General features: G+C 37.9%; 1 protein-coding gene and 1 non-coding gene across 2 annotated transcripts in view; one reads left to right on the top strand and one right to left on the bottom strand.

Moving 5' to 3' along the window:
* ENPP3 (ectonucleotide pyrophosphatase/phosphodiesterase 3) overlaps positions 1 to 15,441 on the bottom strand; it is a 61,834-nt gene extending 46,393 nt beyond the window's left edge. The window contains exons 1-6 of the mRNA XM_006200056.3: positions 15,308 to 15,441; positions 11,969 to 12,044; positions 8,006 to 8,128; positions 6,135 to 6,260; positions 3,056 to 3,116; positions 1,988 to 2,085 (exon numbers count right to left, since the gene is read on the bottom strand). Of these exons, the coding sequence (XP_006200118.1) occupies positions 1,988 to 2,085; positions 3,056 to 3,116; positions 6,135 to 6,260; positions 8,006 to 8,128; positions 11,969 to 12,044; positions 15,308 to 15,382 (559 nt within the window). The 5' untranslated portion in view covers positions 15,383 to 15,441. The remainder of the gene's footprint in view (positions 1 to 1,987; positions 2,086 to 3,055; positions 3,117 to 6,134; positions 6,261 to 8,005; positions 8,129 to 11,968; positions 12,045 to 15,307) is intronic.
* On the top strand, positions 1,708 to 1,779 carry TRNAT-GGU (transfer RNA threonine (anticodon GGU)). The gene has a single exon. It is a non-coding gene; the product is annotated as a tRNA-Thr (tRNA).
* Positions 15,442 to 27,517: the final 12,076 nt, after the last annotated feature.

The following is a 27,517-nucleotide window of genomic DNA, read 5'->3' as shown; positions in this document are numbered from 1 at the left end:
CTAGGGAACCTGACTTCTAGGTGAAGCCAGATCACTTCTATCTCACCTGCTTCCTAATCCTGGCCCTTCTTTTCCTGCTCCTGCCAACACTGAAACAAGACAGTGACTTCACATGCCCACGAGAGTTGAGTCCACGAATCCCCTCAGTAGTCACTGACACGACTTGGTACTGTGGCATCAGTTCATGCTCAGTTTACACAACCACTGTAGCCCAATCCAGGTAGCTTGACGGGATTCTAGAGACGAGGGTCTAGACTCCCTTAAAGTGATTCCTGCTGTCACATACCTCACCATAGTCTATCATTCTTGGGAGCTCCTAATTCTGACCCTTTTACTACATCTACTCCTAATTGGACCCCCTAAGTAATGAAGAGCCCATTTTGCCTTTGAAGACCAGTTAGTGATGGCTTCACACATTAAAGGGTCGAGATGTTGTCTAAATGACTTAAAAAATATATTAAACCTTAGAAAGGGAAAGCTCTCAATGGTCCAATATTTCATTGGTGTCATTTCCAGCTCTCAATGGGATGAGAAAATCAAATAATATCACTTCAAAAGAGGTTCGGTTCAGCGTGGCTAGCTAAATTCCGTTTTGGACACAGGATTTGATATCCAGGCTCAAACGAAATGCATATAAGGAAATAGAAACTGAGGGTTTTTAATTAACTTTCCAGACCAAAGTAACTTGGCAGTGAGTGAGAAATCCTGAATTTGGAGCCAATTTTTTTCAGGGACCCAAACCCTTAATCTTTCTACTAAAGATCTCTCTCAGAGAATGAGGGAGAAGCTGAGGAGACAAAGCTTGTTGTGTTGTAGGGGAAGTAATTTTTCTTTCCACAGTCATGGAATTTCAGTGCTAGAATTAGCAGTCAAAATCATTAGCTCTAATTCTCTCATCTTACAAATGAGGAAACTAAGGTCCGGTAAAGGTGACCTACTGACTTAGCATCAAACAGCTATTGTTTTTTTAATAATTTGGAAAAAAATAAAGTCAGGGAACCTGTAAAATTCACAGATTTTGAGGGCTGTGGAGGTAAAAGAGGGCCTGGTAGAGGGGGAAGGAAGAGAGGAATTGCAGGCCAGTGAAGAGCATGGGCCCTGGAGCCAACCCTGGATACGTCTTAGTTCCGTGGACCTTGCGTAATGCCATGCCTCTTTATTATTAACTTTATAAAATTGTATGAGGGCCAAGTGCCATAATACAGAAATACAACATCATGATAGAAATGATAATAAAATAATAGTGATGGTAATCACTTGAAATCATGGTGTACACCATGTAGATATTCTCACAGTATTTCTATCAGTTGGGAAGTGACCATTTTACAGATTAAGAAACTGGGGCACCAATGGGGGAAGTAAATTTGCCCAAGGTCTCCAAGCAAATAAGTGGTGGAACCAGGTTCCAGGCACTTTGATTCCAGAACTAGACGTAGATACTGGACTTTAATTCACCTAGGAGACTTGGTATGTGCTGGCTCTGTCCAGGCTACTCAGGATCCTGTCCTTACTGGTCATATCCACCTTGCAAAGACCCAGAACCCAGGTCTGACAAACACTACTCTTGAGACAGTATACACAAACAGATTTTCATCCAGGAGAAGTTGTATTCAAATGCAAAACCAATCAGAAGAAACAAAAAGTTGAACCTGCTACACAAAAAGGAAGGAAGAAGCAACAAGTGTGAAAATAGATTACCAGGGGGTGGGGGATACAGCTCAGTGGTAGAGCGTGCGCTTGGTGTGCACAAGGTCCTGGGTTCAATCCCCAGTGCCTCCATTAAGGGGAAAAATTAAAAATAATAATATATAAAGTAAAAATAAATACATATTAAAAAAGAAAATAGATTATCATGTAGTGAAGTCATCAAAATCTTGAGAGGACCTGGGCTGAGACAAACCACTAACATTAAAGGTCAGAAAGAAAGGTGCACCATCTAGAGACTAAGTGTCTATCATCTGCACATCCCTGATTGTAGGAGACTTACTCAGTTTATTGATAGTAGGTATTAGAGTACCCCATGTCTGTAAATATTCAGCTCTAAATCCATCCATGGAAAACAAAATAACTGGTGGCAGGTCAAATCTGAAAATGGAAAACAAAAAATTAGTTCATTATTTTGATAAAACAAAGGTACTTTTCTGTACTTATAATTCTCTAAATTAGAAAATACTAAGAAAGTACAGTAAGAAATAGTTCTAAGTCAAGTTTTCCTTTCTCTTCTGAAAAATTATTTCTCTTGACAGTCAGTATTTCTAGTACATTATTAATCCTTAATAAAAATGTACGATTTTTCTTGAAGTGGTACATAAATGATCTGGGTCTTTCAACTCGGAGATCTACCACCCTTTGAGTTCCAGAGTTTAAGAAACTTTAGCTAATTTTATTTCCATTTACTCCTTGGCACTGGCTACCTGTGACATCCAGGTATACCAGGTATGAAATTTACAAGAAGGGACAATGAGGGAAAGGGGAAACCCACCTTGACTGGGAAGTGACATGTGGCATGTGCTCAGGGCTGGACTTAGCCCAGGGAGCAGCCACCATGAAGGTGTGCAGGAGATGCATGTGAAGGTGGGGTGAGGGGCGGTGCTTCACGTGCTCAACACCCGTGCAAACCCGACAGAGTTCTCCCCATCCATTCATTCTCTAAAGCCCCCTTTCACTCTGAGGACTTCCATGGACAAACCTCTTCCCTTTCCCTCAGTAAGAATACATCTGAGGTGCCAGGATGTGAACAGAAAAGAGTTCTGGCTGGAGTCATTTAGATCTAAGTTCTAGTCCTGATCATAGGACCTCGGCATGCTCATATAAATACTTAAACCAATTTTTTTGTCATTGTTGTAAGATACGACTAACTTAATATAAAGATGCTTTATAAACAATAAAGCAAACCAAGCTGCGTTACAAGTGTGAAGCCATAAGGAATCTAATCTTTTGTTAACTTTTTTGCATTAAAATGTAAATAGAGTGGAGGAAATTCCATCCTGCTCTCAACTATATTCCCAACTGCCACCTGCTGAAGGAAGCTAAACCATGCCCCGGGCCTTCTCACCCTTCTGGGCACTGAGGCTGCTGGGCTGTGCCACAGTCTTCTTCCACCCATGAGGTTTCTCCTGAAAACAGAATATCAAGCTCTTCAGACAAGAAAAGGGTAACAAATGTTCAACGACACAATCTTTCCGAACAACTTAGTTCGCATCACTCCAATAACTAAATGCTTGCAGAACGTTAAGTGCTGTTTCACATATCGGCAAGGCCGGTGCCTCTAGTGATTTGCACAGATCAGTCATGTGCACTAACTGAACCCCAGGAAGCCTATCTGTACCAAGAAAACAAAGGGAAGAAAAGAACAATTTCTTCTTTCTTTTTTAAATAATGTTTTTTCCTCAAGGACAATGGTTTCACAACTGCTAGGAAAAATGAATTTAATAAATATAGGTATACAATCTAAAGAAAAGAGAAAATAAAGCTTAAAAAAAAAAAGAAAGAAATAGCCGATGAGAAGAATTGACATCAAATGGGGAAAACTGAATAAATGTTTGAGATCCTAGCTAAATAATTCTCACTTAGTGGATGTTTCTGTTTATAGAACATTGCAAGTAATTAATGAAGTAGAAATGACAGAATATGAATGCCACCATCGGTAACCCCCAGTGGATCTAGGCAATGATCATCAATGGCTAACATTCCCATGAAAGAGATAAGCAGACAAGACGTACCTCTTGATGGAAGTACACATGGTAGATAGATAGATACATAGATAGGTAGATAGATAGACAGACAGACAGATAGATAATAGACAGATAGGGAGATAGAAGATAGATAACACCTGAATCTGAACAGTTCTCTGGTTCTACCTACCAATTTACAGGAAATATAGGAGATGACAGACTGCTTGAGTCACAGGGGATGCAACCTGCAAAACCCATGTTGGAAAACTCTACAGGACAAATGACCCCTTTTCTCCCACATGTTTTATAGCAAGAGGAAAAAAGGGAGAATCTACTTTTCAAGGACTTGAAACATATCAGCCAGCTGCAAAATATGGAAGCTATGTGGATTCTACTTCAAACAAAAAAGATTTTTTTTAATTTTGCAAAACAAACAGAAAAATTTGAACACTGATTAGATACTTGATGACAATAAATAATTATTGATGACATTTTTAGATATATTGATGGTATTCTAATTTTGTTAAATCTTCATCTTTTTTAGCTATATACTGAAAATACTTACATATCAATGATATTAACCCTATGATTTGCTTTGAAGTAATATAACATTTTGGAAGAGAGGTTGAGGGGCATAAAGGGTATATTATATTAGGGGAAAAAAATCTAAAACTTGAAAAAAGCAAAAGGAGAACTGAGCACTAAACTTCATTTTAATGTCATGGTGGGAATTATTTAAAAAGCCCACCTATGGATCATCTAATTTCTAGAAGTATATGCCTTTATCTAGCTTATTCTTTACCATTCGTTTTACAACTCAGTAAGGGGAGCAGTTAATTAGTAGAAAACTAATAGCAGTATAACTGACTCTTGTCTGATACTAGATAAATGGTCCTACAGAAAAGTAGATCATTTCTGTCCCACCAAAAATTACCATGTCAGTGATTTTATTCCAACACTCTCTCAGGCCCGTGTATAGTCTCTTCACTGCTCTGAGCCAGCTCAGCATTTCAGTTGGTTGTCTCTTTAATGAGTTAATAAACTTTGACATATTCACTTTACGTTTACCAGAGTCGTGTTTTTATTTTTTGAAAAATTTAACTGTGTCAGTCTGAGACAAGATTGGTCATGAGCTGATCATTGCTGAAGCCAGGTGATGGACGTATAGGGGAAAACATATAACTATTCTTTACTTTCTATGTGTTAGAAAATTATCATAAAGTTTTAGAAAATTCTAAATTTAAAATATAAAAGTAACTAGCTGCTTTCTTGCACAAAAGTCATTCAAATCCCCTGCAACTACTGTCTGGAGATATAATTTTGGCAAAAAATCATTTAACGTCTTTAAAGTACTGAATTCTTAGAGTGAGAAAATATTTACCTTTATTCAAAAAATCAACTGAAATGATAAAAAGAACTCCATCAAAGTAACCAGTTAGTGGTACTGGCACTAGAAAAGTTGCTTTTGTTTTTGTTAAATTCAACCAATATTGTTCAGTGAATTCAGTGAGAAAATTAACCACATGACCTGAAGATCGGTCTTGAGATAAAAGTTGAGTTATAAGACTGGAGTGAGGGAGAAGGTAGGACAATATAAAAATCAGAGGCAGTTTGGTCGATGAATTTATTAGAGAAATAAGCAAACTGGAAACTACACTTGCTTTTGTGAATTTAGAGGGATTTTTTAATGATACAATATTCACTATTAAATATCAAACTGTATAAAAACTGATCCATCTATTTCCTACTAAGGGATTATAGTTAATAACGTTTTTACTGTGGCATTAAAAAAAAAACAATTTAACTTAATCTTTTTTCTCTATAAATATTAAAAGTTTTGCTCTACTGGGTATGGTATTACAAAAAAGGGGTTGATAGGTTGAAGCAATTTTGTTGCTATGAGTACATGTGCATTTTTCATAAATCTCATCAGATGTTCAGAGGCATTGGTGATTGAATAAAAAAAAAATCTGCATCACTTATAAAGTGTCAAAGCAGGTGAAATCAGGAGCTGAATAACCTGGATTCTAATCTTGGCTCTGCATTACCTCCCCGAGAGTCCTAAATCAGTAATTTAATCACTCAGGGCATAGTCATTTCAACCATCACATTGGTTTAATGAACTGATATTTGGGCCAGATAACCTCTTTCATGATGTTTTAACTTTCAGATCTGCCATCTGGTGTCTCAAATTGCAAGTATGTCTAACAGTCATTGGACTGAAAAAGACCTTGCTTTACAGACAATGTGAAACTTTAAGCTTTCTTATCTTTTCTCTAACAACTATGCTATGAGCTCCCTTCCTCTACAGCACACAGAACACATTTCTTTCCACAGTAAACTCATGCGGTCTTCTGTACAGAATCACTGAAGAGTCTTTGACTTGTTTTGATTTTTGCAGCCTAGGCCAGCTCTAAGGTCACTGAACTCACAGAGGCACATGGAGCAACAGCTGCTTACCTTGGCAGGCGCTCTTATAGTCAGGACAGCAGTCCTTCTTCTGTAAACAGTCGTCTGAACAAGAGCAAAGGCTGGATTCTAGTCTGGTCTCCCCACAGCGGAATGTATTGCATGTCCACATTCGAGCTGTACAAGTAAACGATTCAGTTCTGAGCATACAACTTACTTTAACCATCAGATACTGAAAATATAAATTTCGTGCATTTCTTGCTGTACTCATTGTACAGTCAAATTCTTGGCATATCTGCATTCTCAAATGAAAATACATAATACAAATAAGGGGCAAGCCACCGCTTTTCTTCATTTGACATGGGCGGCAAAGAGAAATGTAATTTTATAAGCTGCAGCGCTGGTCTAACAGGTACATCTCTGAGTTTGGAGAAACCCTAAGCTCCCGTCCTATTCCCCCGCCAAGGGTAGGAGCTCCCGATGGTGAAGAACCACTAACCTTGAGTGATGGTTGCCACCCAAGAGCAGGCTGCCCAGCCTTATCTAAGGACAAGCAGCAAGGAAGAGACAGTGACAAGAGAAGTAACAGCAGCACAGTCAAGGACTGTAGGCAGGTCAGGGTACCTCCTAGCTGAGAATGAAGGAAGTGGTAGATCAGTTTCCTACCACACGTCTGCTGGTCTCCCGGGCTGCACTCTAAGTGTGAGATCAGTTTCAGTAAATCCCAATGCTAAAATCCACAAGAGGCTGGACTGAGGCTGCTCCTAGGGCCACAAGCCAGGAAACAGTAAATAGGATCAACACCAGCTCCAGGCTTAGACAAATACATGGGCTTGGTGACAGCTGTGCATTTCCGTCATGCACAGAGTCCTTTGTTCTTCATTACGTACTACTTGCTTAGGAAGAAAAGATTTTTGGAAATCAAGCTCCTGTATGGAGCTTGTCCATACTAGGTTATCCCCCACCCTCTTGCCCTTTTCAGAGAGCACAGTGAAAGGAGCTCCAGTGTGCTAACCTTCACTCTCTTTGAATCACTAGATCCCCCCACCACACACACACTTTCCCTGATTTCTTAGAAAATTAAATCTTGCAAACTGTCTCTTCCACCGAGAGAGCAGTGTTTCTCAAGTTGTGTTCTGTGGAGCGTTGGCACCAGAATCACCAAAAATCACCAGCTTTCCAAGGAAGTCTTTTTCTGGAATTTGAGAACCACTGAAAGTGAAACTGATTATGAGTAACTTGAGCCATAGTAAAACTCCTTTGAAACGTGTGCAATCACACAGCATTTCATCTGCTGGAGACTTGTTACTGCTCAATCTCAACTAGCTGTACTGTGGATTCTGTGTTCAGCACTGTCAAGGGGGAAAGGATAGTAATAGATCCTGTGTATAAGGCGTTATGGGTTGAAGTGTGTCCCCCAAAATGTTGAAGTCCTAACTCCCCCCTATTCCTATGAATGTGACCTTCTTCAGAGAAGGATTTTTGCAGATAATCAAGTTAAAATGAGGCCCTTAACCCAGCATGACTGGTGTCATAAGAAGGTGGGAGTTGGACAAGGACACATGCAGAGGGAAGACGGTGAAGACACAGGGAGAATCCACATGAAGATGAAGGCAGAGCTGGGAGTTATGCTGCCACAAGCCAAAGAAAGACAAAGAGTGCCTGCGACCCATAGGAAGCTAGGAGAGAGGTGTGGAGTAGATTCTCCCCCGCAGCCTTCAGAAGGAGCCAGCCCTGCCAACACCCAGCTCTTGGACTTCTAGATTCCGCAACTGCGAGGAGATGAACTTAAGCCACGCGGTTTGTGGACTTGGATATGGCAGCCCTAGCAAACTCCTACACAAGGTGTCTGGTGAGCATTTGCACAGGCGTTAGTGACGGCACCACCAACGTGCTAACAAACTTGTTCTCAGGATTCATACTTGATTTCACACAGGCGTCTTCAAAATCCCAGCAGCAGTCGCCTCGGCCTTGACATTCCGCGTCACACCGGCAGCCCTCCAGTCCTCTATGTGAAGAATCAAAGCATTTTTTCCTGCAGCTGCCTGCAGAGTAAAGGAATAAGGAAACCAAAGCTCAGAAGTTGTCCAATGTCGCAGAGTAGATGCTGGGAGCACAAGAAGTACTGAGCACAGGCTGGGACAGACAAACAGATCATTTGCATTGTGCTGTAGGATTCATCAGTGCAAGTGATAAATAATGAGTAAACACAATGAGTGATTTTTTCCCCAGGACCCTAGAGAGGTCCCAGACTTGGAGACTCCAGGGACCCTTAGGAGAAGGTAGGGGAGACGAGCAGAGGCTAATTATGGTGGAACTGGTTGAAAGTCTGGATATGCAATGCCTCCCACTCCAGAATAGAAGACTCATAATTTGGGAGAATTTAGGAGGAGGGGCTCTCATCCCAGAGACAGCAGATGTCACAATAAGGAGGATGGTCATAATAAGAAAAAAAGATGAACAGGTCTTACTCTTAAATACGAACAAATGGTTACCAGATATTTGAGAATAGCAGGACAGCATCTGACATGAAAGACAAAGATGAAAACAAACAAGAATTTAAAAAACAACTTTTGAAAATGAAATAATGCAGGAAGCAGAAGACACACAAACACATACACAATGAATACTGAGATGCTCGGAAAAGGGAAGATATTACATCCATGAAATAAGAAAGAAAGCTATAATCCAAAAAGGGAAGGCATATTCAGAGTGCTTTTGGAAATAAAAACATGAGAGCAGTAAGGAAAAATTCAATAGATGGATGTGGTAGGAAGAATTACATTTCCAAATACTCCATGCCCTAATTCCTGAGACAGCGAATATGTTGCCTAACATGGCAAAGGGACTTTGCAGATGTAATTAAGGCTACTACTTAGCTGACATTGAAACAAGGAGGTAGTAAGTACCAAAAAGTGAAAACAAAGAAAATGGGAATGATATTATTATTATTAAGACATCATGTTATCTAATTTCCCAGAGCTGAAGAGCAAAAATTATTACATCAAAATTACCCACTAAATTTTCCAGGGCAAAACTCACACCAAGGGACCAGTAGAAATAAAGATATCTTGAAAGCTCCCAGAGAAAGATCATGAGCAAAAGATAAAGGATCACAAGTCAAAATGGTATCAAATTTCCTAAAAACAACAGTGGGAGAGAGCATAGGTCAAAAGGCATCTTGGATATATGCCAAAGAGAACTACATTGTAATTAGATGGGTGCATGAGACTAGAGGCATGCAAAACAAGTTAGATGAATCTTAAACAAAGTTCAGTGAGAAAATAAGAAAAAAAGTTTATATACCATTTACATACAGGCCTTTACATTTTTCTATTCACTCTCCTCCTCTGAAATATATGCCACACTTGGCTTCCACGACAAAACAATCACCTGGCTTTCCTCCCACATTCTTAGCCACTCCTTCCTAGTCTACTTCTGTTTCCCCCCCCCCCCTTATCTTCCCAATCCTTTAAGATTGGCATACTCTGGTCACATTGCTTTAAATCCCACTTATGAAAATGGTAACCAGCCAGGACTTCCCCCTCTAAAGTCAGCCTCATATATCCAACTACTTTTGACTTTTCTACTTAGACTTCTGGTAGACGTTTCAAATTTAACATATCCAAAACTGAGCTCATGATAACTCTCCCCAGAGCAGCTCCTTCTGCAGCCTTCCCATCTCAATTATGGAAATGCCTTTTCAGATGTTCATGCCATAAATCTTGAGGTCATTCTTGCTTCCTCTGTTTCTTACTCCATATCCAATCTGTTGATAAAATCTATCCACCACATCAAAAGATATCCAGAATCCAAAGAGGTCTCACCAGTTATAATGCTACCACCCTGGTCTAAGACATAGGGCTTGTCTACATTATTGCAATAATTTTCTAATTGATCTCTCTACTTTTCCTGGTTTCACTCTACCATTTATTCATATCACAGCAGCCTGAGGGATCATACTGAAAAGTAAACCACAGCGTGTTATTCCTCTGCTCAAAACCTCGTCATTTCCCATCGCACTCGGAATGAATGCCGAAGGCCATACTTTGACCCACCAACCCACTATGATCTGACTCTTCTTTGGTTGATCTCATTTTATGACTACCCTCCTCTGGTCCTCTTAGTTCTAGCTCACTGAATTCCTCGTTATTCTTTAAATAGAACGTGCCAGGCAAGCTCCTGCCTTAGGCCTTTTCACTTGCCATTTTTTTCCTGCCTGAAATGTTCTTCCCCAAAATATCCCAGTTTCTTCCTCATTTCCTTTAGCTCTTTACTTGAAAGTTATTGCACACACCCCACCCTACCTTGACTCAATATTTCATAGTTCCCTTTCTAATTTTACTTATTCCTTAGCACTTCCCTTATCACATTATATCTGTTTTGCTTATTTTTGTATTGTCTGTCTTCCATGCTAGAATGTAAACTCTTTGGAGGATTTTTGTCTGTTCATCACTATATCCCCATTAATTAGAGTGGCACTCAGCACATAATCAGTGCTCAACTGTTGAAGAGCAAGTGAAAAAGACATGCATATAAAATGATAAATTTGTCACTCAAAGAAATCGCAAATGAGTGGGAGGGAGAAAGGAGTGATGCCACATAAGCCCAGATAAACTGAGATGAAAGGAAGAAATTAAGGAACGATGACTCTGGGGACCCAGTTAGTAGCTGTACTCACGTAAGGAAGGGAGAGAGCGAGCTGAAATAGCTGAAATAGCTGAAATAGAGATTTTGTCCAGAGATCACTATATGTCTCCTGCAATTAATTTATGTGATTTGTGGGATAAGATAATCAAGAATCGATGCCCACCCGTGTTCACTAACATCAGAATAATGCCACCAAAATGGCCTGCCAACATTTGCTAGCTCTAGGACTGGTACGGCAGTTCAGAAACACAACAGCCAATGGACCAAGAAAAGACAGTAATTTTCCAGCTAATGCCCATCTTTTCAGCCCCACTGTGTTCCCATGTTACACTGGGCTACTGAGTGTTTGTAAATTATTAAGTGAAAACGTAAGTGGAAAACTGCCAGGTAACCTCACCAATAGTCTCCTAATGCAGAAGCCATAAAACTTTCCCCAGTGGAGCCAAATTAGTAATTAATCAACCAAATTAAAAAGGGGAATGAATTACCTAACATTTGACCTCACGCTTCCCCTTAGTAAAAGTTTCAAAACAATACACAGCAAGATTATAGAAAGTGCTTTTTATAGAGTCACTTGTAAATGGTTTACTTCCTGCTCATGCTAATGGGATGTGGCAAAAGAGGTGTGAGGTATTCTGATATTCTGAGACTTGGAACCCATATTTTTCCTTTGCTTCTTATGAGAAAAAAATATGTAAAGTTTTTTTGTTTTTGTTTTTGTTTGGTTTTGTTTTGTTTGTGCACTCTTTCAAGAAAGTGGCACTGCCTAATCAAGAAATAATCAGTTCAGGGAGCGGGTAATTCCTGGGTGCTCTCAAGGTGCAGACGTGGTGTTGGGAGGTCCTGGGAGTGAAGCAACAAAGATGTTCGAGGCCAAGTTTATCATCAGATATTAATGATGAGAGTAGTCGCTGAGAGAGAAGGAATCTTTGATCCAATTACCAAAGTCCTCTATGAAGGTGAGGGAAACTAAGGAGCAAATACTGGAATGATATGAATCTCAAAGAAGTAGAGGAGGGTGAGGTCAAAGAGCAACGTCCAGAAAGGGCAGTGGGGAAGGTTAACCACAAATGTGGGCTCCTGAGAAGTGGGGTGTGGGAGGAAGAGGAATGTTGCAGGGGAGAGCCACATGTTGGAGTGAGGAGGCTCGGGAGAGGACAGTCCGAGCTGTAACAGTGAAGGTTAAGAGAAAGAAGAAAGAAGGCAAGGTTCTGAGAAAAGGCCGAGGGGTATACCTTGCTTTTCTTGTTGCCTGAGTCCAACCACCAGGCCAAACGCAAGTGACACAATCACCAACAAAGCGAGAAGAACCTATTACAAAAAAATGTGACCTTTACAATTTCGTTAAAAGACAAAGATCCAGATAACCGCCTTCCCTCAGTGATTAAGAAGCACAGCGTGCTAGCTTTGCATGATACTAGGTCCAACAATGATAAAGGTACAGAATTTTATTTAATGCCTGAAAATAAGAAAGGTTTGGGAAGAATTTTGAAGTACCATTTATTACAGAACTTCAAATTCAAATACATTAGTGACAGTTAGCTTAACCCCAAATAGAGTTAAAGTAGGAATGAAACCAAAGGGGCCATTTACCTTGGCCCATTTCTCTTTCTTTAGCTAGATACCTGTTTGGAGATCATTTATTGAAAAGCATTCCAAAACTGTGAAATCGTTAACTACCTCGTTCCTAAGGAGCAGGGTGTTTTTTTTTTTAACCCACTCTGTCCATCAGAAAATAATGAAAACATTTAACATATGTAAAACTATAGTGTCCAAATAATTAACTATGATCTGCTTTGATCTACAGTATAAACAAATGTTTTAGGGTAACCTGGAAGACATGTGACCAAAGACTGCGTGTGTCATTTCATTATCACCACTGCTGACAAAGCTCTTCAGTGTAATGGACTTTATGCTATGATTAGAATTAAACTGTGATATAAATTAGAGAGAATTCTTCCCACTGATTTCTATCCCCACCCATTAAGTCCAATGATAAACATTCTGGTTGATAGAGCTTGAATAATGTGTATTACCGTAAAGAAAACAAGTGCAACAGGCACGCAGATTACTTAGGAAAGTAGTTTCCAATATCAATAGACTTTGTTATTTTTTAATCACTTCTATGAAAGAAAAAAACAGTATCAAAATTTGCTTAGATAATAAAGACCTACATAAATTATTGATTTTTTTTGCTTGATTTCACTCTGAAAATTAACATATCTAACTTTTACAATAGAAGTGAATTCAACAATTATGAAAATATGTTAGAACACTATGAAAATAATTCTCATTTGACGTCTCAAATTTAGCCTAAGGGTCAGTGACCTTCCAGTAGGTGTTCATTCAGTGAAGAGGAGGAAGAGGAAAAGGTGAGTATAAACAATCTTTAAATAACATCATGAGCACTTGGTCCCTCATTATGATGCTCAGAAGACACAGGTGACTAGGGCTAGGAAGACCACAGTGCCACAAAACCCTGGGAAATTTTCCTATGGTAAACCTCGTGCATCATAGGATTACTAACTGATGTATTGTGGTACATCTTACTTTTGCTCTTTCGCCATTCAGACTTGCTGGAAAAATCAACATTTAGCTGTCTTCAGGATGCTTTAGAACTTCATAGTGTTGGAGGGAGGGTATAGCTCAGTGGTAGAGTGCCTGCCTAGAATGCACAGATCCTGAGTTCAATCCCCAGTATCTCCATTAAAAAATTAATTAAGTAATAAAAGCCTAATTACCTACCCCCTCAAAATTTTTTAAACAATAAATTAAAAAATTTTAAAACAAGTTTGTAATGTTAAATCTTCATGTCTATTTTATGACTTGGCACTTGTTCCATATATTTATGACTTGCTCTCTGCGTTTATTCTATAAACTCCTCAAAGGTAAGAAGGTTCATTTTTAATCTCGTATAATCATTTACTCAAAGTATGTAATTCTGAATAAGCTTCTTGATAGTAAGGTGCAAATATATCTTGTTATCTTATGCTACCAACAAAGTAGAGAGAGGAGTACGATGGACTCTAAAAATCACTGAAAAATAAACATTTGGCTTTAGCTTGGATGAATAAAGAATGCTAGAAACACAGCAGATACATTCACATTTTTTAAATAACACTTTTGTTAAAATGTGGAAACATGAGGATACTTTCAAAACTGTGATTTTAAACTATTGTGCTTCTATTAAGGGTCCTAATAACCCACCAGCAGGATACAAAGAAGGGAAGTAAATGATAAACAGGTATTGCTCCCAAGGAGTTGATAATTCCCTGAATTTGTAAGGTAGGATAAATATAATAAATGGCAGAAGAGCTAAAAGAGAGTGCCCAAGCTTCCAAGGGGATAATGGATAGAATATCTTGGTAGAATATCTTGAGGGTTTCCTTTGTCTAGTCACTGAGCTCAGTACTTAACACACATTGTTTTATTTACTCCTCCAAACAATGCTTGTGTGGCAGAGAGAATGGTGATGACGTTAAGTGGGGAATATAGGAGCAAACTGCAGTGGGACAGGTGTGTGAAAATTACGTAACTGGTTTTGACTACAAAGTAGGTCTAGGATGTGGGGTCAGCCAGCAGGCACTTGAAATCCTGTAACAGAAACTCAACAAGAGGTCAGAACTACTGGCTTCCTTGGAATTCTTGGTGGAGAATATGCTCTTAAAACCATAGGAAAAAGATGAGACTTCCTAAAGAAAAGATCTTTAGATAGGATTTGGTGAAATTTGCACAATGAGAAGAAAGATAAATTGGCCCATAATACCGATAAGGAGAAAAGTGATAAAAATGGGAATTTTCAATGCCATCAAGAAAGCAAGAGGAAAGAATTCAAAATGAGGAAATAATCCGTGATATGTGTATTGTTGTTGTCGAGACTCAGCAGGAATAGGATGGGGAGAAGGACTTTTGAAGGGTGACTTCAGTGCAGTAAAAACAAGGCTAGAGAACAAAAAATGGTTGAGTGGTGAGAAAACTGAGGCAATGGATAAAATCAAAACCAGCGGTAAAAGGAAAAGAGACAGTAATAAAACCAGGAAAGATTTTTTTGTTTGCTTTTTTTTTTTTTTTTTTTTTTTGCTGTTTGTTTTTAGGACAGGGAAGATCTTACTATATTAAGGAAAAAGAAAGAAAAAATAGGTAAAAGAGACTATCTCTAAAAAAAAAAGAGAGAGAGAGAAACTATCTCTAGGAGTGACATAAAATAGGATAAAATCAATAGTCTAACAAAAAATTTTAATGTCTCACTCTCTGGCCTTAAAATATTTATGCAAAAAAAAAAAGCTGACTTGGGACGTTAAGTGTAATCATGCTCTGATCAATGCTGTTAAGTGTTCTGCCACAGATCCCAACCTTTTAGATTGATCAAATATTAATTTGTTCTTACTCAAATTCCTTCTTTGCAAAATATGATTTTACATCTTAACTTTGCTCTCGAGTTGTCATAAAGGATCAAACTGAACACAATTACTTAAAACTTTACCTTTAAATAGCAATGCATAAATAAAAAGGGGAGTCAACCTCCCAACATTTGAAACAAAGCTACAAAGGTGAAAATGTTAAAATGTACTCACAATACAAATGATTTTGTACTTCTTATCAGTTCTCTTCACAGGTTCTTCCACTGATAAATTCAGCCTAGAATCCATTGTTCTATTAGTTGTCTAAACCTGTTTTACCAGAAGACCATAGGACTCCTTCCTTTTTCTGGTCTGGCAAAGAAACTGTGTGAATTACAAGGCTGACTGACTTTTAAACGTTTGAGAAGAGCACAGCTCTTTAGTGATTGGGCAATCAAGAGAGGAAAAAAGTTGTAATAACAATAGTGTTGAGAGATGAAAGTCCATTTCCAGTACATTGTAGACAGCTTTCTTTTTCTCTTCATAGTTTATACTAAATATGAATCAAAACATATGTCTCAAGAATCATAAAATAACCAAATTTTAATACAATGATTATTTATTTTTTAAAAAATAACAAAAAACAAAGTGCCTTGTTGCAGAAACTCCAAAAAGTTTCTACATCTATAAAAACTCCATGTCACAGTTGAAAACCAACATATTAACCATGTGCTCTAACCATAGTAGGAACTCCAACTTGGCTAAATCTATGTAAAGTATTAGTTATGTGATAATTACATCTTGCATTTTACAGTGTTCACAATTTGACATATTTTCGTATGCATTATCTCATGTCAAATTTAACAATATCCCTTGTAAACATTTTATCCCCATTTTGTAAGATGGGTAAAGTAAGTCTCTGATTATTTAAATTAAAATATGTGAGTTACTTGTCCCAAGTCACATTTACTAGATGCTAGAAGAGAAATTGGAACCCAAGTCTTCTCTAAACCCAAATCCAAGATGATGTTCACTAACAAACTAACTTGCTCTTTTCTTGTTTGTATAGATGAGAATGTCCTGATATACATACTTCATGCTGCTAACTAAAAATTGACACTTGCCGTGTGCCTCTACAAGGATTGGAACACGTTGGCACTTGCCATCTACCTCTGCTGGGATTAAATCACAAGTGGCTGCAGCCACTGACCTCCAACACTCCCTGAAAGTTGTTCAGGGCTGAGGTCAGGAATGAGGCACTCTGTGCTCTGGGAAAACTGGCTGAACAGACTTTCAGATAGTTAGATATTTTCAGGGAAAGCTTTTGACACTCATTCTTGCATCTCCTCATATCTAGAAAAGAACTGAAATCATTAATGGTGACATCTGCTCGTCATGACTAGCAGCAGCCTCTGGCTTAAACGTGTGATTGGCTGCACGTCCACCCTTCACTGAAGTCATATATAATACTGAACTTACCCCCTGCCTCTTTTGAACAGTTTCCCAGAGCTTTCTGGGATGCTGTCTCCCAGGCTATAGCCCTCATTTTGCCTCAAATAAAACTTAACCCACAACTCTTACGTTGTGTGATTTTATTTTAGTTGACGATGCTGAGAAGGCGTTACTGGTTTCTGATGAAAGAAGCTAAATTAATAGCAGTGTGACCAAAGAGAGTTCCAGTAAGTGGTGGGCATTGCACATTCCTACTTTACCCTAACACAGTAACTCTGAAAGTGGGAGTCCAGGGGACATTTTCATTAGTCCTATAATTACCTCCTTAGTCAAATAAAGCTTGAGAACTCTTGTAAATTCATGTGCCAGACGCACCATGAGGCCAAACAAACTGAAATGTCAAAGTTTGGAACAGAGGGAAGTTTGTTGCAGGGCCAAGCAAGGTGGACAGGCAGCTCAGGCTCAAAAAACCCGAACTCGCCAATGATTTTGGGGAAAAATATAGGTAAGATTTGGGGTGAGGATTGCAGGGTGTGTGACTTTCTTCTGATCGCTTGGTAGTGCGGTACCAGGGCAGTATTTCAGGAATCATGTGCTCAGCCTGAAGTCACCATCCTCCACCTGGGAGGGGCTTAGTTTCTGCAGAAGAATTCAAAGATACTGCTATCTATATTCCTTGTGCTAGAACCAGGACTCTGTCCCAAGGCTGCACTATTATTTCTTAACTATTCCTTCCTCGTCTCTGAACTCCTTCCCTTCCCTGAGGGAACTGTTTGACTCTGCCCTCTGGAACCCAGGGTCAAGGAGGCTGAATGAAGCCTATTTTTTACAGACAAGAAACAGTGGGGAGGGTATAGCTCAAGTGGCCCAGAGCCTGCTTAGCACACCCTAAGTCTTGGGTTCAATCCACTGTACCCCCTCTGAAAATAAACAAATAAGTAAACCTAATTAACTCCACCTGATGAAAATATTAAAAATAATTTAAAAAAAAAAGAAAGAGAAAACACAGAAAGGATTTGAACTGTCGACTGAAATAAATGCGCAGCCTAAAAGTTGAGAGTTTTGTTTTATTTGGCAGGAGGACTCGAGCCTGGATGACAGCCTCTCAGATCACCCTGAGGGACTGCTCCGAAGAGGTAAGGGAGGAGCTAGGAGATATAGGAGCTTTACAACAAAGACCAGGTAGTTGGAACATTTAAAGATTACTTGTTAACTGAAGAAAACCAGGCATCTCAAGTTAAAGAATTTAGTGCTTTTCTATGTATGGGAGGGAGCAAACATTTAGGCTTATTGAACTCATTCCTTTGACAAGCACCTAGGTATCGAGGGCCAGTATCCTGTCCTTTCTTATTCTGAATCCGCTCAGAGTGCACCATTGTGAGTGGATGCAGAGGCTGGGCTGCAGGCCTGTCCCCACTTGGGGGTGGCGGCAGCCCCTGATGACTTGGTTTCAGCATTCTTTACTGATACGGTTGCAGTATTTTCATTCACAGTACCAGGGAGAAACCCACAGGGTTTTTCTGTTTCACTCTTTTCTAACATAAAGGTCATAAAAATCCTGCAGGCTGCAGTACATTCTTTGGAAAACACTATTCCAAATTATTCCAACCCTAAAAACAGTGAAAAGAAATAGGAAAAGAATCTATCCTGATATCCAATGATGTAAATCCTAGGAATATTTCTGGAATTCATGTCTAAATTCTAAAAGCCACGTTTCCTTTTATGGCTTTGAGGACTTGTGCTGTTCCTCCCCATCACTTCTGCCATCCAGTATGCCCCCTGTCGACTGAAATAAATGCACAGCCTAAAGTTGAGAGTTATGTTTTATTTGATGGGAGGACTTGAGCAGGATGACAGCCTCTCAGATCTCTCTGAGGGACTGCTAAGATGAGGTAGGGGAGGAGCTAAGATATATAGGAGTTTTACAACAAAGACCAGGTAGTTGGAACATTTAAAGATTACTTGTTAACTGAAGAAAACCAGGCATCTCAAGTTAAAGAATTTAGTGCTTTTCTATGTATGGGAGGGAGCAAACATTTAGGCTTACTGAATTCATTCCTCTGACAAGCACCTAGCTATCTAGGACCAGTATCTTGTCCTTTCTTATTCTGAGTCCGCTCAGAGTGCACCTTGTGAGTGGCTGCAGAGGCTGGGCTGCAGGCTTGTCTTCACTGGGGGAAGGTGGCAGCCACTGATGACTTGATGGCTTCAGCATTCTTTGCTTACTAATAGTTTGCAGTATTTTTCATTCACAGTGATCCCCTTTCGTCCTAAATTTGACCAATATTTTGGGGGACATTTCATGACCAATTTTGTGCCAGGACACCAGGAAGGCTTTTTCCTAGATTAGGCAAAGATTCTGTTGACATGTTACTCAAGGTGCTAGTTTTGGGATCAGGCCCTGCTGATACTAAAAATTCTCTGAATCACCTGTCTTACTAGTCTCTTATGATCCAGGAGATGTTTTTCCCTCATTGCTCATTCCCATACCTAGAATTACGCTATTACAATTACTCTGTGCAAGGTTACAAGTATGATCTCTTTCCTTATGTCGACTGAAATAAATGCACAGCCTAAAAGTTGAGAGTTATGTATTATTTGGCGGTTGGACTCGAGCCGGGATGACAGCCTCTCAGATCTCTCTGAGGGACTGCTAAGATGAGGTAGGGGAGGAGCTAGGATATATAGGAGCTTTACAACAAAGACCAGGTAGTTGGAACAATAAAAGATTACTTGTTATCTAAAGAAAACCAGACATCTTAAGTTAAAGAATTTAGTGCTTTTCTATGTATGGGAGGGAGCAAACATTTGGGCTCACCGAATTCACTCCTTTGACAACCACCTAGCTATCCAGGGCCAGTATCCTGTCCTTTCTTATTCTGAGTCCGCTCAGGGTGCACCATTGTGAGTGGCTGCAGAGGCCGGGCTGCAGGCCTGTCCCCACTGGGGTGTGGCGGCAGCCACTGATGACTTGGTGTCAACATTCTTTGTTTACTTATATGGTTGCAGTATTTTCACTCACATTGCAGTATTTTCCTTCACACTTAAGATGTTTAGCCATCATCAGTCTTATTGGAGATCTAGTTACACACTGAGAACTGTAAGAAGCAGCAATCTTATAGAATAAGTAATACAGTTAGTAACATTAATAGTCATATAAAGCATAACAATTTAGAAACAAAGAACAAAGTAAAACAATGATTCATATAACTAGGTGTAACCTGGCTTCAATAACCCTCAAATCTACAGGGGAGCCAGCTGGAGAAGTTAAATTCTGGAAGGATCAGGTAGAGAAAGATGTTTTATCCTTGTTTACAAAGGCATACTTTATCAACTTGTATGTCATAGAATAAGAGTAAAGCATTTTGTTTTTTGTTTTGTTTTGTTTTTTGGAAAATAAAGAGTAAAAGCCAGTATGTTTCTTAAAAATCTCAAAAAAAAAAAAAAGGTTACCAATCGTATTTATCAGTTTAATCAGTTCCATGTAATTAATTTTTATTTATCTGGATGAAGTCATTAGGTTTCCATTAGTTTCATAATTTACCCAGTTCAGTGGTATGATACAAAAGTTATCAGGAACATATTTGTTTAAAAGTCCCTTTTTTATGAATCTTCCTGAAGATTTTCATTTTATAAAAACAAAGTAAAACAATGATTGTTTATGTAAATAACAAGACTTAGAATGGCAAAATGGCATGGTTAAAGATTTGATTATAATGCAATTGACAAGCAACTTGGCTATTTTTGACATACAACTTTTTAAGATAATAATTAGCTTTATGGCTGATACCACGTATTAGATTTTTAGGAATTTTATATAAATTTTGGAATAACTATATTAGTGACTTATCTCCACAATATAACCTAAGTTTTATCCCCAATTATTTGACAATTTTTTTAAAGCAATTTAACATGCCAGATATATATCTAGTAAATTGAATATCTCTCTTTGGGATATTTCAAGGGCCCTCTGAAGCAACCGAAAGTTAGCTGGAAGTCAAAAGAACTTTAATCAAAATTTGATATTTGGGAAGCTTGTTAAAATGTTTCAAAACACTTGGTCAGATAAAACCACAGTTTACTGTGAAACAATACTTACTTACTTAACCAAAGTGGCAATGGTTTTAAAAACAGATACAAATCATTTAAAGCACACTCACATAATCTGTGCTCAAAAGTAGCACTCTAAGAAACGTTGTTTTCTTAACATACAGAATTAAACCCCAATCTTGTACCAGCTTATGTTTAACAAAATCAATTGAGTCAATCCCGACCATACACAAAACTCTTTTCTCAGGATCTCTTCTCGACAAACCTTCTATCACTTTCTAGATCCATATGATTTTATCCCTTAATTCTCCTATCTAGAAACTACCAACCCTAAGTAACAAAATGTGTTTTTATCTTTTACACCTTCTTTTGCTGAAAACATACACTCCACTTTTCTACTGTATACCAAAAAATGTTTTTATTATTATTTGTAGTAGCTTTAATTACATATTTAAATTAGAACACTTAACTCTTAAAATCCTTAATTTCCAATGAAAACTAGGAAATAAGCAATTATGAACTATTTTTTACATTAGCATTTTGCAGATTGACAAACATAAACACCAATAATAATTTCTAAAAGCATGTGCTTTCTTATAAAAAATCTCTTAGGATGACACCAGACCTATTTATCAGTAGTCCCAAATACCTTAGCTTCTCTGCAAAGGGAAGCCTAAGTTTAGTCATTAATGTTTTAATACCTTACTTTGTTTGGGAATGACCTAGTTATTTAATAAACTTCCATCATTTAACTTAATTTAGCACAACTCTAGAATTTTAAGATACCAAATATTTGCAGAGATTGTTTTAAGCATACATTTCTAAAATACATTTATTTTTAAAGAATTTACCCTAAAGCTCTTATCTCATTTGCATTTAATTTACTTATAAGAATTTCATCACACCAAATTACTATTATTATTGTCAACTGAAATAAAATCACACAACGTTAGAGTTGTGGGTTAAGTTTTATTTGGGGCAAAATGAGGACTTAACAGCCTGGGAGACAGCATCCCAGAAAGCTCTGAGAAACTGTTCCAAAGAGGCAGGGGAGAACTCAGTATTATATATGATTTCAGTGAAGGGGGTACCATGCAGTCAAGCACACATTTAGGCAGAAGTTTGCTGCTAGTCACAAGGAGCAGATGTCACCACTAATGATTTTAGTGAATTTCTAGATGTGAGGAGATGCAAGAATCGGGGTCATAAAATCGTCTCCTGAAAATATATAACTATCTGAAGGCCTGTTCAGCCAGTTTTCCCAGAGCACAGAGCGCCTCATTCCTGACCTCCATCCTGAATTCCTTTCATGGTGTGCTGGCGTCAGTGGCTACAGCGGCTTGTGATTTAATCCCAGCAGAGGTAGATGGCAAGTGCTAATGTCATCCAATCCTTGTAGAAGCACATGGCAAGTGCCAATTTTTAGTTAGCAGGGCCCCCTCACGGTCATAAATTTGACCATAGTTTGGGAAGCATTTCATGACCATTTCGTCCCATGGTGCTGAGAATGCTCATTCCTAGGTCAGGTGAGGATTTTGTTGATAGGACACTCAACGTGCTATTAAGGGGCTAGACCTTATTAACAGTAGCAAAAACTCTCTGCACCACCAGTCTTACTAGTCTCTTATGGTCCAGGAAAATATTCCCTCTAGTTTCTTCCCATATCTAGAGCTGCATCATTACAATTATTGGTCTTATACAGAAGTATGTATCTGGTCTACTGCTTCAAGTCACCTAGTCATTTTATCAGAAGCTCAGTCACACATTAGGTAATGCAAGAAACAACAATTTTGTAAAACAGGCAAAGTACAAATAATATACTTAGCGGTATTAGTAAGGTCATAAGTAAGAATTTAAGCCAAGAACTTCCATTAGATGCAGCTCAGTATATCCCCAGGTCATCTGACTTAGTCTGTTTTGTTCTGATCCTTATCTTTAAGGAAGATGTTATACAAGTGTTGTTCATAAGGCACCCAGACAAACTTCCTAGTCTTACTGGGTTAGTTATCCTTAGTATAGTTTAATTTTTCCCAACATAAACTTATACTTAAATGATCATAGCCTGGTGTTAACCATGTAAGTCCTTCCCATAATTGAGGGAGGTTTTATATATATATATATATATATATATATGTGTGTGTGTGTGTGTGTGTGTGTGTGTGTGTGTGTGTGTGAAATTTTGTTTCTTGCCTTGAATGAGCTTAGTGGTCTTGTAAGAAAATTTATATTTTCAGCCAGGCTCCGAGCAGGTATTACTAGTTGGTCAGGTGAGGGTATCCCACCCTGTAATATCAATAGTGGCCTAAACAGAACTATAATTTCTTTTTTCTAGAACAAATTTTCTAAGGGCTTTCTAAGAGCCTTGGAGTGGGGAAACCTACCAGGATAACCCAGAAGTACTGGATATAAGTAATTGATCATAAACTTAACAATTGGATTAACTTTACCTCTGCATAAACTTGTGAAATATATTTAGTTCATAAGCAAAGATGTGGGCAATTATCAAAGTAATTAGTGTATCGGCCTGGTGCCGTGTCTCGGGCCAGCTGTCTACCTCAGATGTCATCTTCTTCTCATCCTGGTCTGGTAGCTTCTCCTTTGCTTGAGCATTGTTTAAAGGTGATTTTAATGTCAGCAGTCCTCTCTGTAGGCCAGTCCAGTGCAGATGCCCCTTGTAAGCGGGAATATTAATCCAAGAGTCAGCTCCCTTCAGTCCATTGTGCATGAGCTACCTAAGAATAACTGACAAAAGTCCTTGCATCTCAGTTGGAGATAGCCCTTAAATTGTGGCCTTTCCAGTGCGCATCATCTCCTGGTTGCAGGTCGTGGGACATTGGATCTTCATCTAAAGATAGATTTCTGAGATAAGCTTCAGAAACAAACTTAAGAGTGTCCTTTTAATAATTCAATTAAACTTTGCAATAATATAACAAAATGACAAGGAACAATCTGGGAAGTGAGTCTTAGGTCATAAACACAGAACTCCATTAACAAAACTAGAATTTAATATTCACTGAAACATAATCTTTTTCTCTCTAAAGTTACCCTCATTTTTATCAAATATGGCCAAATCAAGGTTAATTTTGTCAACAAATTAAGTCTGATTATTTGATCATATAGGCTCTTTTAAATTCACTGTGCTGGAGATTTTTATAAGCAGTCTCAAGCTGAAATTTTAATAAGGTCTCCTAAGGCCAGGAAAAATCACATCAAGGGTTTATCACAGATTTTGCCTGACAGATTTAGGTAAATTCTTTTCTTTCTAAGGTCCCCAAAATACCTTGAGATTTCTATACCTATGTTAGGAGGAGGTCTTCCTAATTTATCTGCTAAAGCCACTGGGAACCTAAGAGTTTTCAGTCTCTGAAGGGATCAGATAGAGAGAAAAGATAACTGTTCCAAGTCTGCTTACACAGGTATAATTTATGAAATCAATGTGAGTCATAATTAGCTTAAGGAGAAGGGTTTCTTTATATCTAGAAAACACAGATTAAAAGCCAATAATGCTTCAGACAGGGACCATAAAAATTATAACCATTACTCGCCAGTTCACTCAGTCCTACTTAACTAATCCTTTTTGTTAACAGTTTCATGAATCAGAGTTTCCAACAGAATTTTAAAATTTCTTATCCAGTTCAGTTCAGTGCTATAACCTGAAACTTATCAGAAACCAGTAATTCTCCTTGAAGAGAAAGCATTTTGCAAAGGCATCAGAATAAAACAATAACTGTCTATGAATGACAACAAGCTTAAAAACATGGTTGAATACCTAGTCACACTGTAATTGGTAAAGAAACCTGGTTACAATAACCAGAATTATGACTGGTAACATTTCAGACATGCCAGATTTTTAGGGATTCCATATAATTTCTAAAATATCTATATTAATAACATTTTCTCATATAATATAACCCAAGAAGATTTATTATTCATTTGACAATGCTTCCCATGTAATTTAACATGCCAAGTAAAACTTGCTAGTTTAAAATCTCTCTTTGGGATGTTTCAAGGGCCCTCTGAAGCATCCCAGATTTTTAGCTGAAAGTCAAAAGAACTCTGATTAAAATTTGTATTTGGAAAGCTTGTTAAAAAGTTTCAAAACACTTGGTCAGGTAAAAGTATAGGTCACTGTGAAATAATACTTATTCATTAACAATAAAATATTTCAAAGGTAAATACAGAACAGATGACTTAGGGAGTAAAAGAAACTTTACAATCTGTTACTAAAAGGCAGATTAACATTTTAAGAAAACTTTGTCCTCTTAACAGAGAGAGAGAACTAAATCTAGTCTTGTACCAGCTTACTTCTAAGATTCATTTACTCGACTAAATTTATTCTAAACTTAGCCAATCCTGGCCATATACAAAACTCTCTTCTCAGGGTTCCTCTTCCACAAACCTCCCACAACTTTCTGTATCCATATTATTTTGTCCCTTATTTTCTTTTCCATTCAGAAGCAACCAGCTTTAGGACAAAGGCACTCTTTTCCACTAACAAACTATAATACTATTCTTCATACTTTCTTTTACTGAAAACACACATCCTACTTTCATACTGTATACTGAAATGTTTCCTTTATTTTTTCCTAGTAGCTTTAATTAAATCTTTAAAATAGAATCCTCAACTCTTAAAAATCTCAATTTCTAATGAAAACTAAGAAGTAAGCAGTTATGAATTGTCTTTTACATTAGTATTTTGTAAATTGGCAAACAAATATCAAAAATAATTTCTAAAAACCGTGTGCTTTCTTATAGAAAATATCACATTTTGGCAATAAAGATGTTGATCAATAGTCTTAGACACCTTTTGCTTCTCTACAAAGGGAAGCCAGTATTCAGTAATTAATGTTTCAGTATCTTACTGCATTTGGGAGTGACCTAGATATTCAATAAACTTCCACCATTTAACTTATTTTAGCACAACTCTAAAATTTTAAGTTACTGAATATCTGGAGAAATTATTTTAAAGTAGATATCTCCAAAGTATATCACTCCTCAAGAATTCATCCAAAGATTCCCATCTCATTTTCATTTACTTTACTTTTAAAAATTTCACCAAACCATATTATTTTTCTTGTTGACAAATCTGCAGCAGATATAATAGGATTTTATTTGACTTCTATTAAACCTAGGTATAGCAAAGGTATTATATTTAATGTTGATGACTATAAAGACGTGTGTATATTAATTAAATCTGCAAACAAACTTTAATATCAGGTATTAATTTCATACTGAATATTTCCCAGTTCACGTGAAACTGAAATTCATTCTAGCCAGTTTCCTTTTGTATTTCTGAGAATTTATAGAAGCACCTAATTTCCTCTAGGCCAATTAATTAGAGCTCATTTACAAATTAATTTTAATAATACCATCCAAAAATAAAGACACATGTAATACACACATAGACATACAGATAGACACAATCAGAGATCTCATAGTTTCATTTTCTAAACTTGATCATGAATCAGTTATTACAATATAAAACTCACTAGTTTTAACTGTTGGAACAAGTTTAATTAAATTTAAAAAATCGCCCCCCCCCCTCTTTTTTTTCCTGCAGCCTCAGGAATTAGAAATGTTCTAGGTAAGATAAATGTTCTTGAGAGCCTGGCCTTAAGGCACAGGGAGAGAAAAGCAAGTTCTCCTAGAAGGACTTGTTCCTTCAGTGTCAGAATTCTGAAAAGATTTTCTAGGTCTGCTTTAGTATCTGGGAGAAGTGAGTGGGACTTCCAGTATAGTCCTGAGGCATTACAGTCCACACATCTTGCCTCTCATTCCAAGTAAAGACAAAAAGACAATGATAATCTGGAAGTACAGGAGTACTTTTTTTTTTTTTTTAATGTGCTGCAGAGCTCTATCACAGAAAAGAAGTAGCTCTTTTTAGTAATATGGACAGTAAGGTATTGGGGTTTGGCACTACAGAATGACGAGGACTGTTTTAATGGGTGACACAGAATGTAATCTTCCAATGTTGGTAGAATCAAGCTTGTTCAATGTCATCTTCATCATGAGTCACAAACATTATATGATGAAGTCTGATTGGTCCTTCAGATGCAGAAACATTTCTCCCTTAAAAGTAAAGGAAATATGGACTTCATAAGTTTCTAATAGATCTCTGCCTATCAGGTGAATGGGAGCCCTTTCTACTAGAAAAAAAAAAGAGTGCCTTCCTTTATGTTCCCCTAAGTAGATTTCTAAAGGTAACGATTTAAAACCTTAGCAAGTGCATTAGAAACCCCTACTATCTTCACTGAGGAATTACTCTGAGGGAGAGGTCCTTTAATTTTGGTAGCGTTCAAAACTGAAAAGGCGGCCCCTGTATCTACCAGGGCGTTGCTTCTCCTTGTATAATCATTTCCACTTCTCCAAAGGCATTAGCCAAGGAACGGGGAAAGCACCCCCACGTTTCCCTGGAGCAGCCCTCTTCTTGTCTAACTCATAATTCTGGTCTAAAAATCCAGTTTTCCTTCTAGGCTTCTCTTTCTTACAGTTTGTTTTCTGATGCTCTGTTTTTCTGCAGTGAAAGTAAATTTTGCTTTTCTCTATCTCGTTGTGGATTGAATGGGGATTGGTTAACCTTCAGCTGGCATTGGGCACTTAATTGGCACAATTAAAGGCTCATGATTTTTTTGTAGATATCCCCCCTTTTTTTTTAAATAGTCTTAAAAGTTGCTCAGTCAGCATAAAAAGGGCATTTGTAGGTTATGCAGCCCAACTTAGATTGTTTTTTGATTAGGGTAGTCACTTCCTCACCTAAGCCTTCTAAAAAGGCAGGGTTAACTAGAGGATCATTTTGGTGAATAGAGAATGATTCAGATGTCAAGCCAGAATATTCCTTAAAGGTTTTTTTTTTCTTTTTAAACCTTTCACAATAGCCTGGAATTTGTTCATCAGGTCTTTGCACTGCTGAATCTTTGTCCAGTCTACAGTTTTTGGGAAAAG

Source organism: Vicugna pacos, chromosome 8 (genome assembly GCF_048564905.1).
Source record: "Vicugna pacos chromosome 8, VicPac4, whole genome shotgun sequence".
NCBI lineage: Eukaryota > Metazoa > Chordata > Mammalia > Artiodactyla > Camelidae > Vicugna > Vicugna pacos.
The sequence above is the reverse complement of the archived record's forward strand: the minus strand, read 5'-3'. Positions and strand labels throughout refer to the sequence as shown.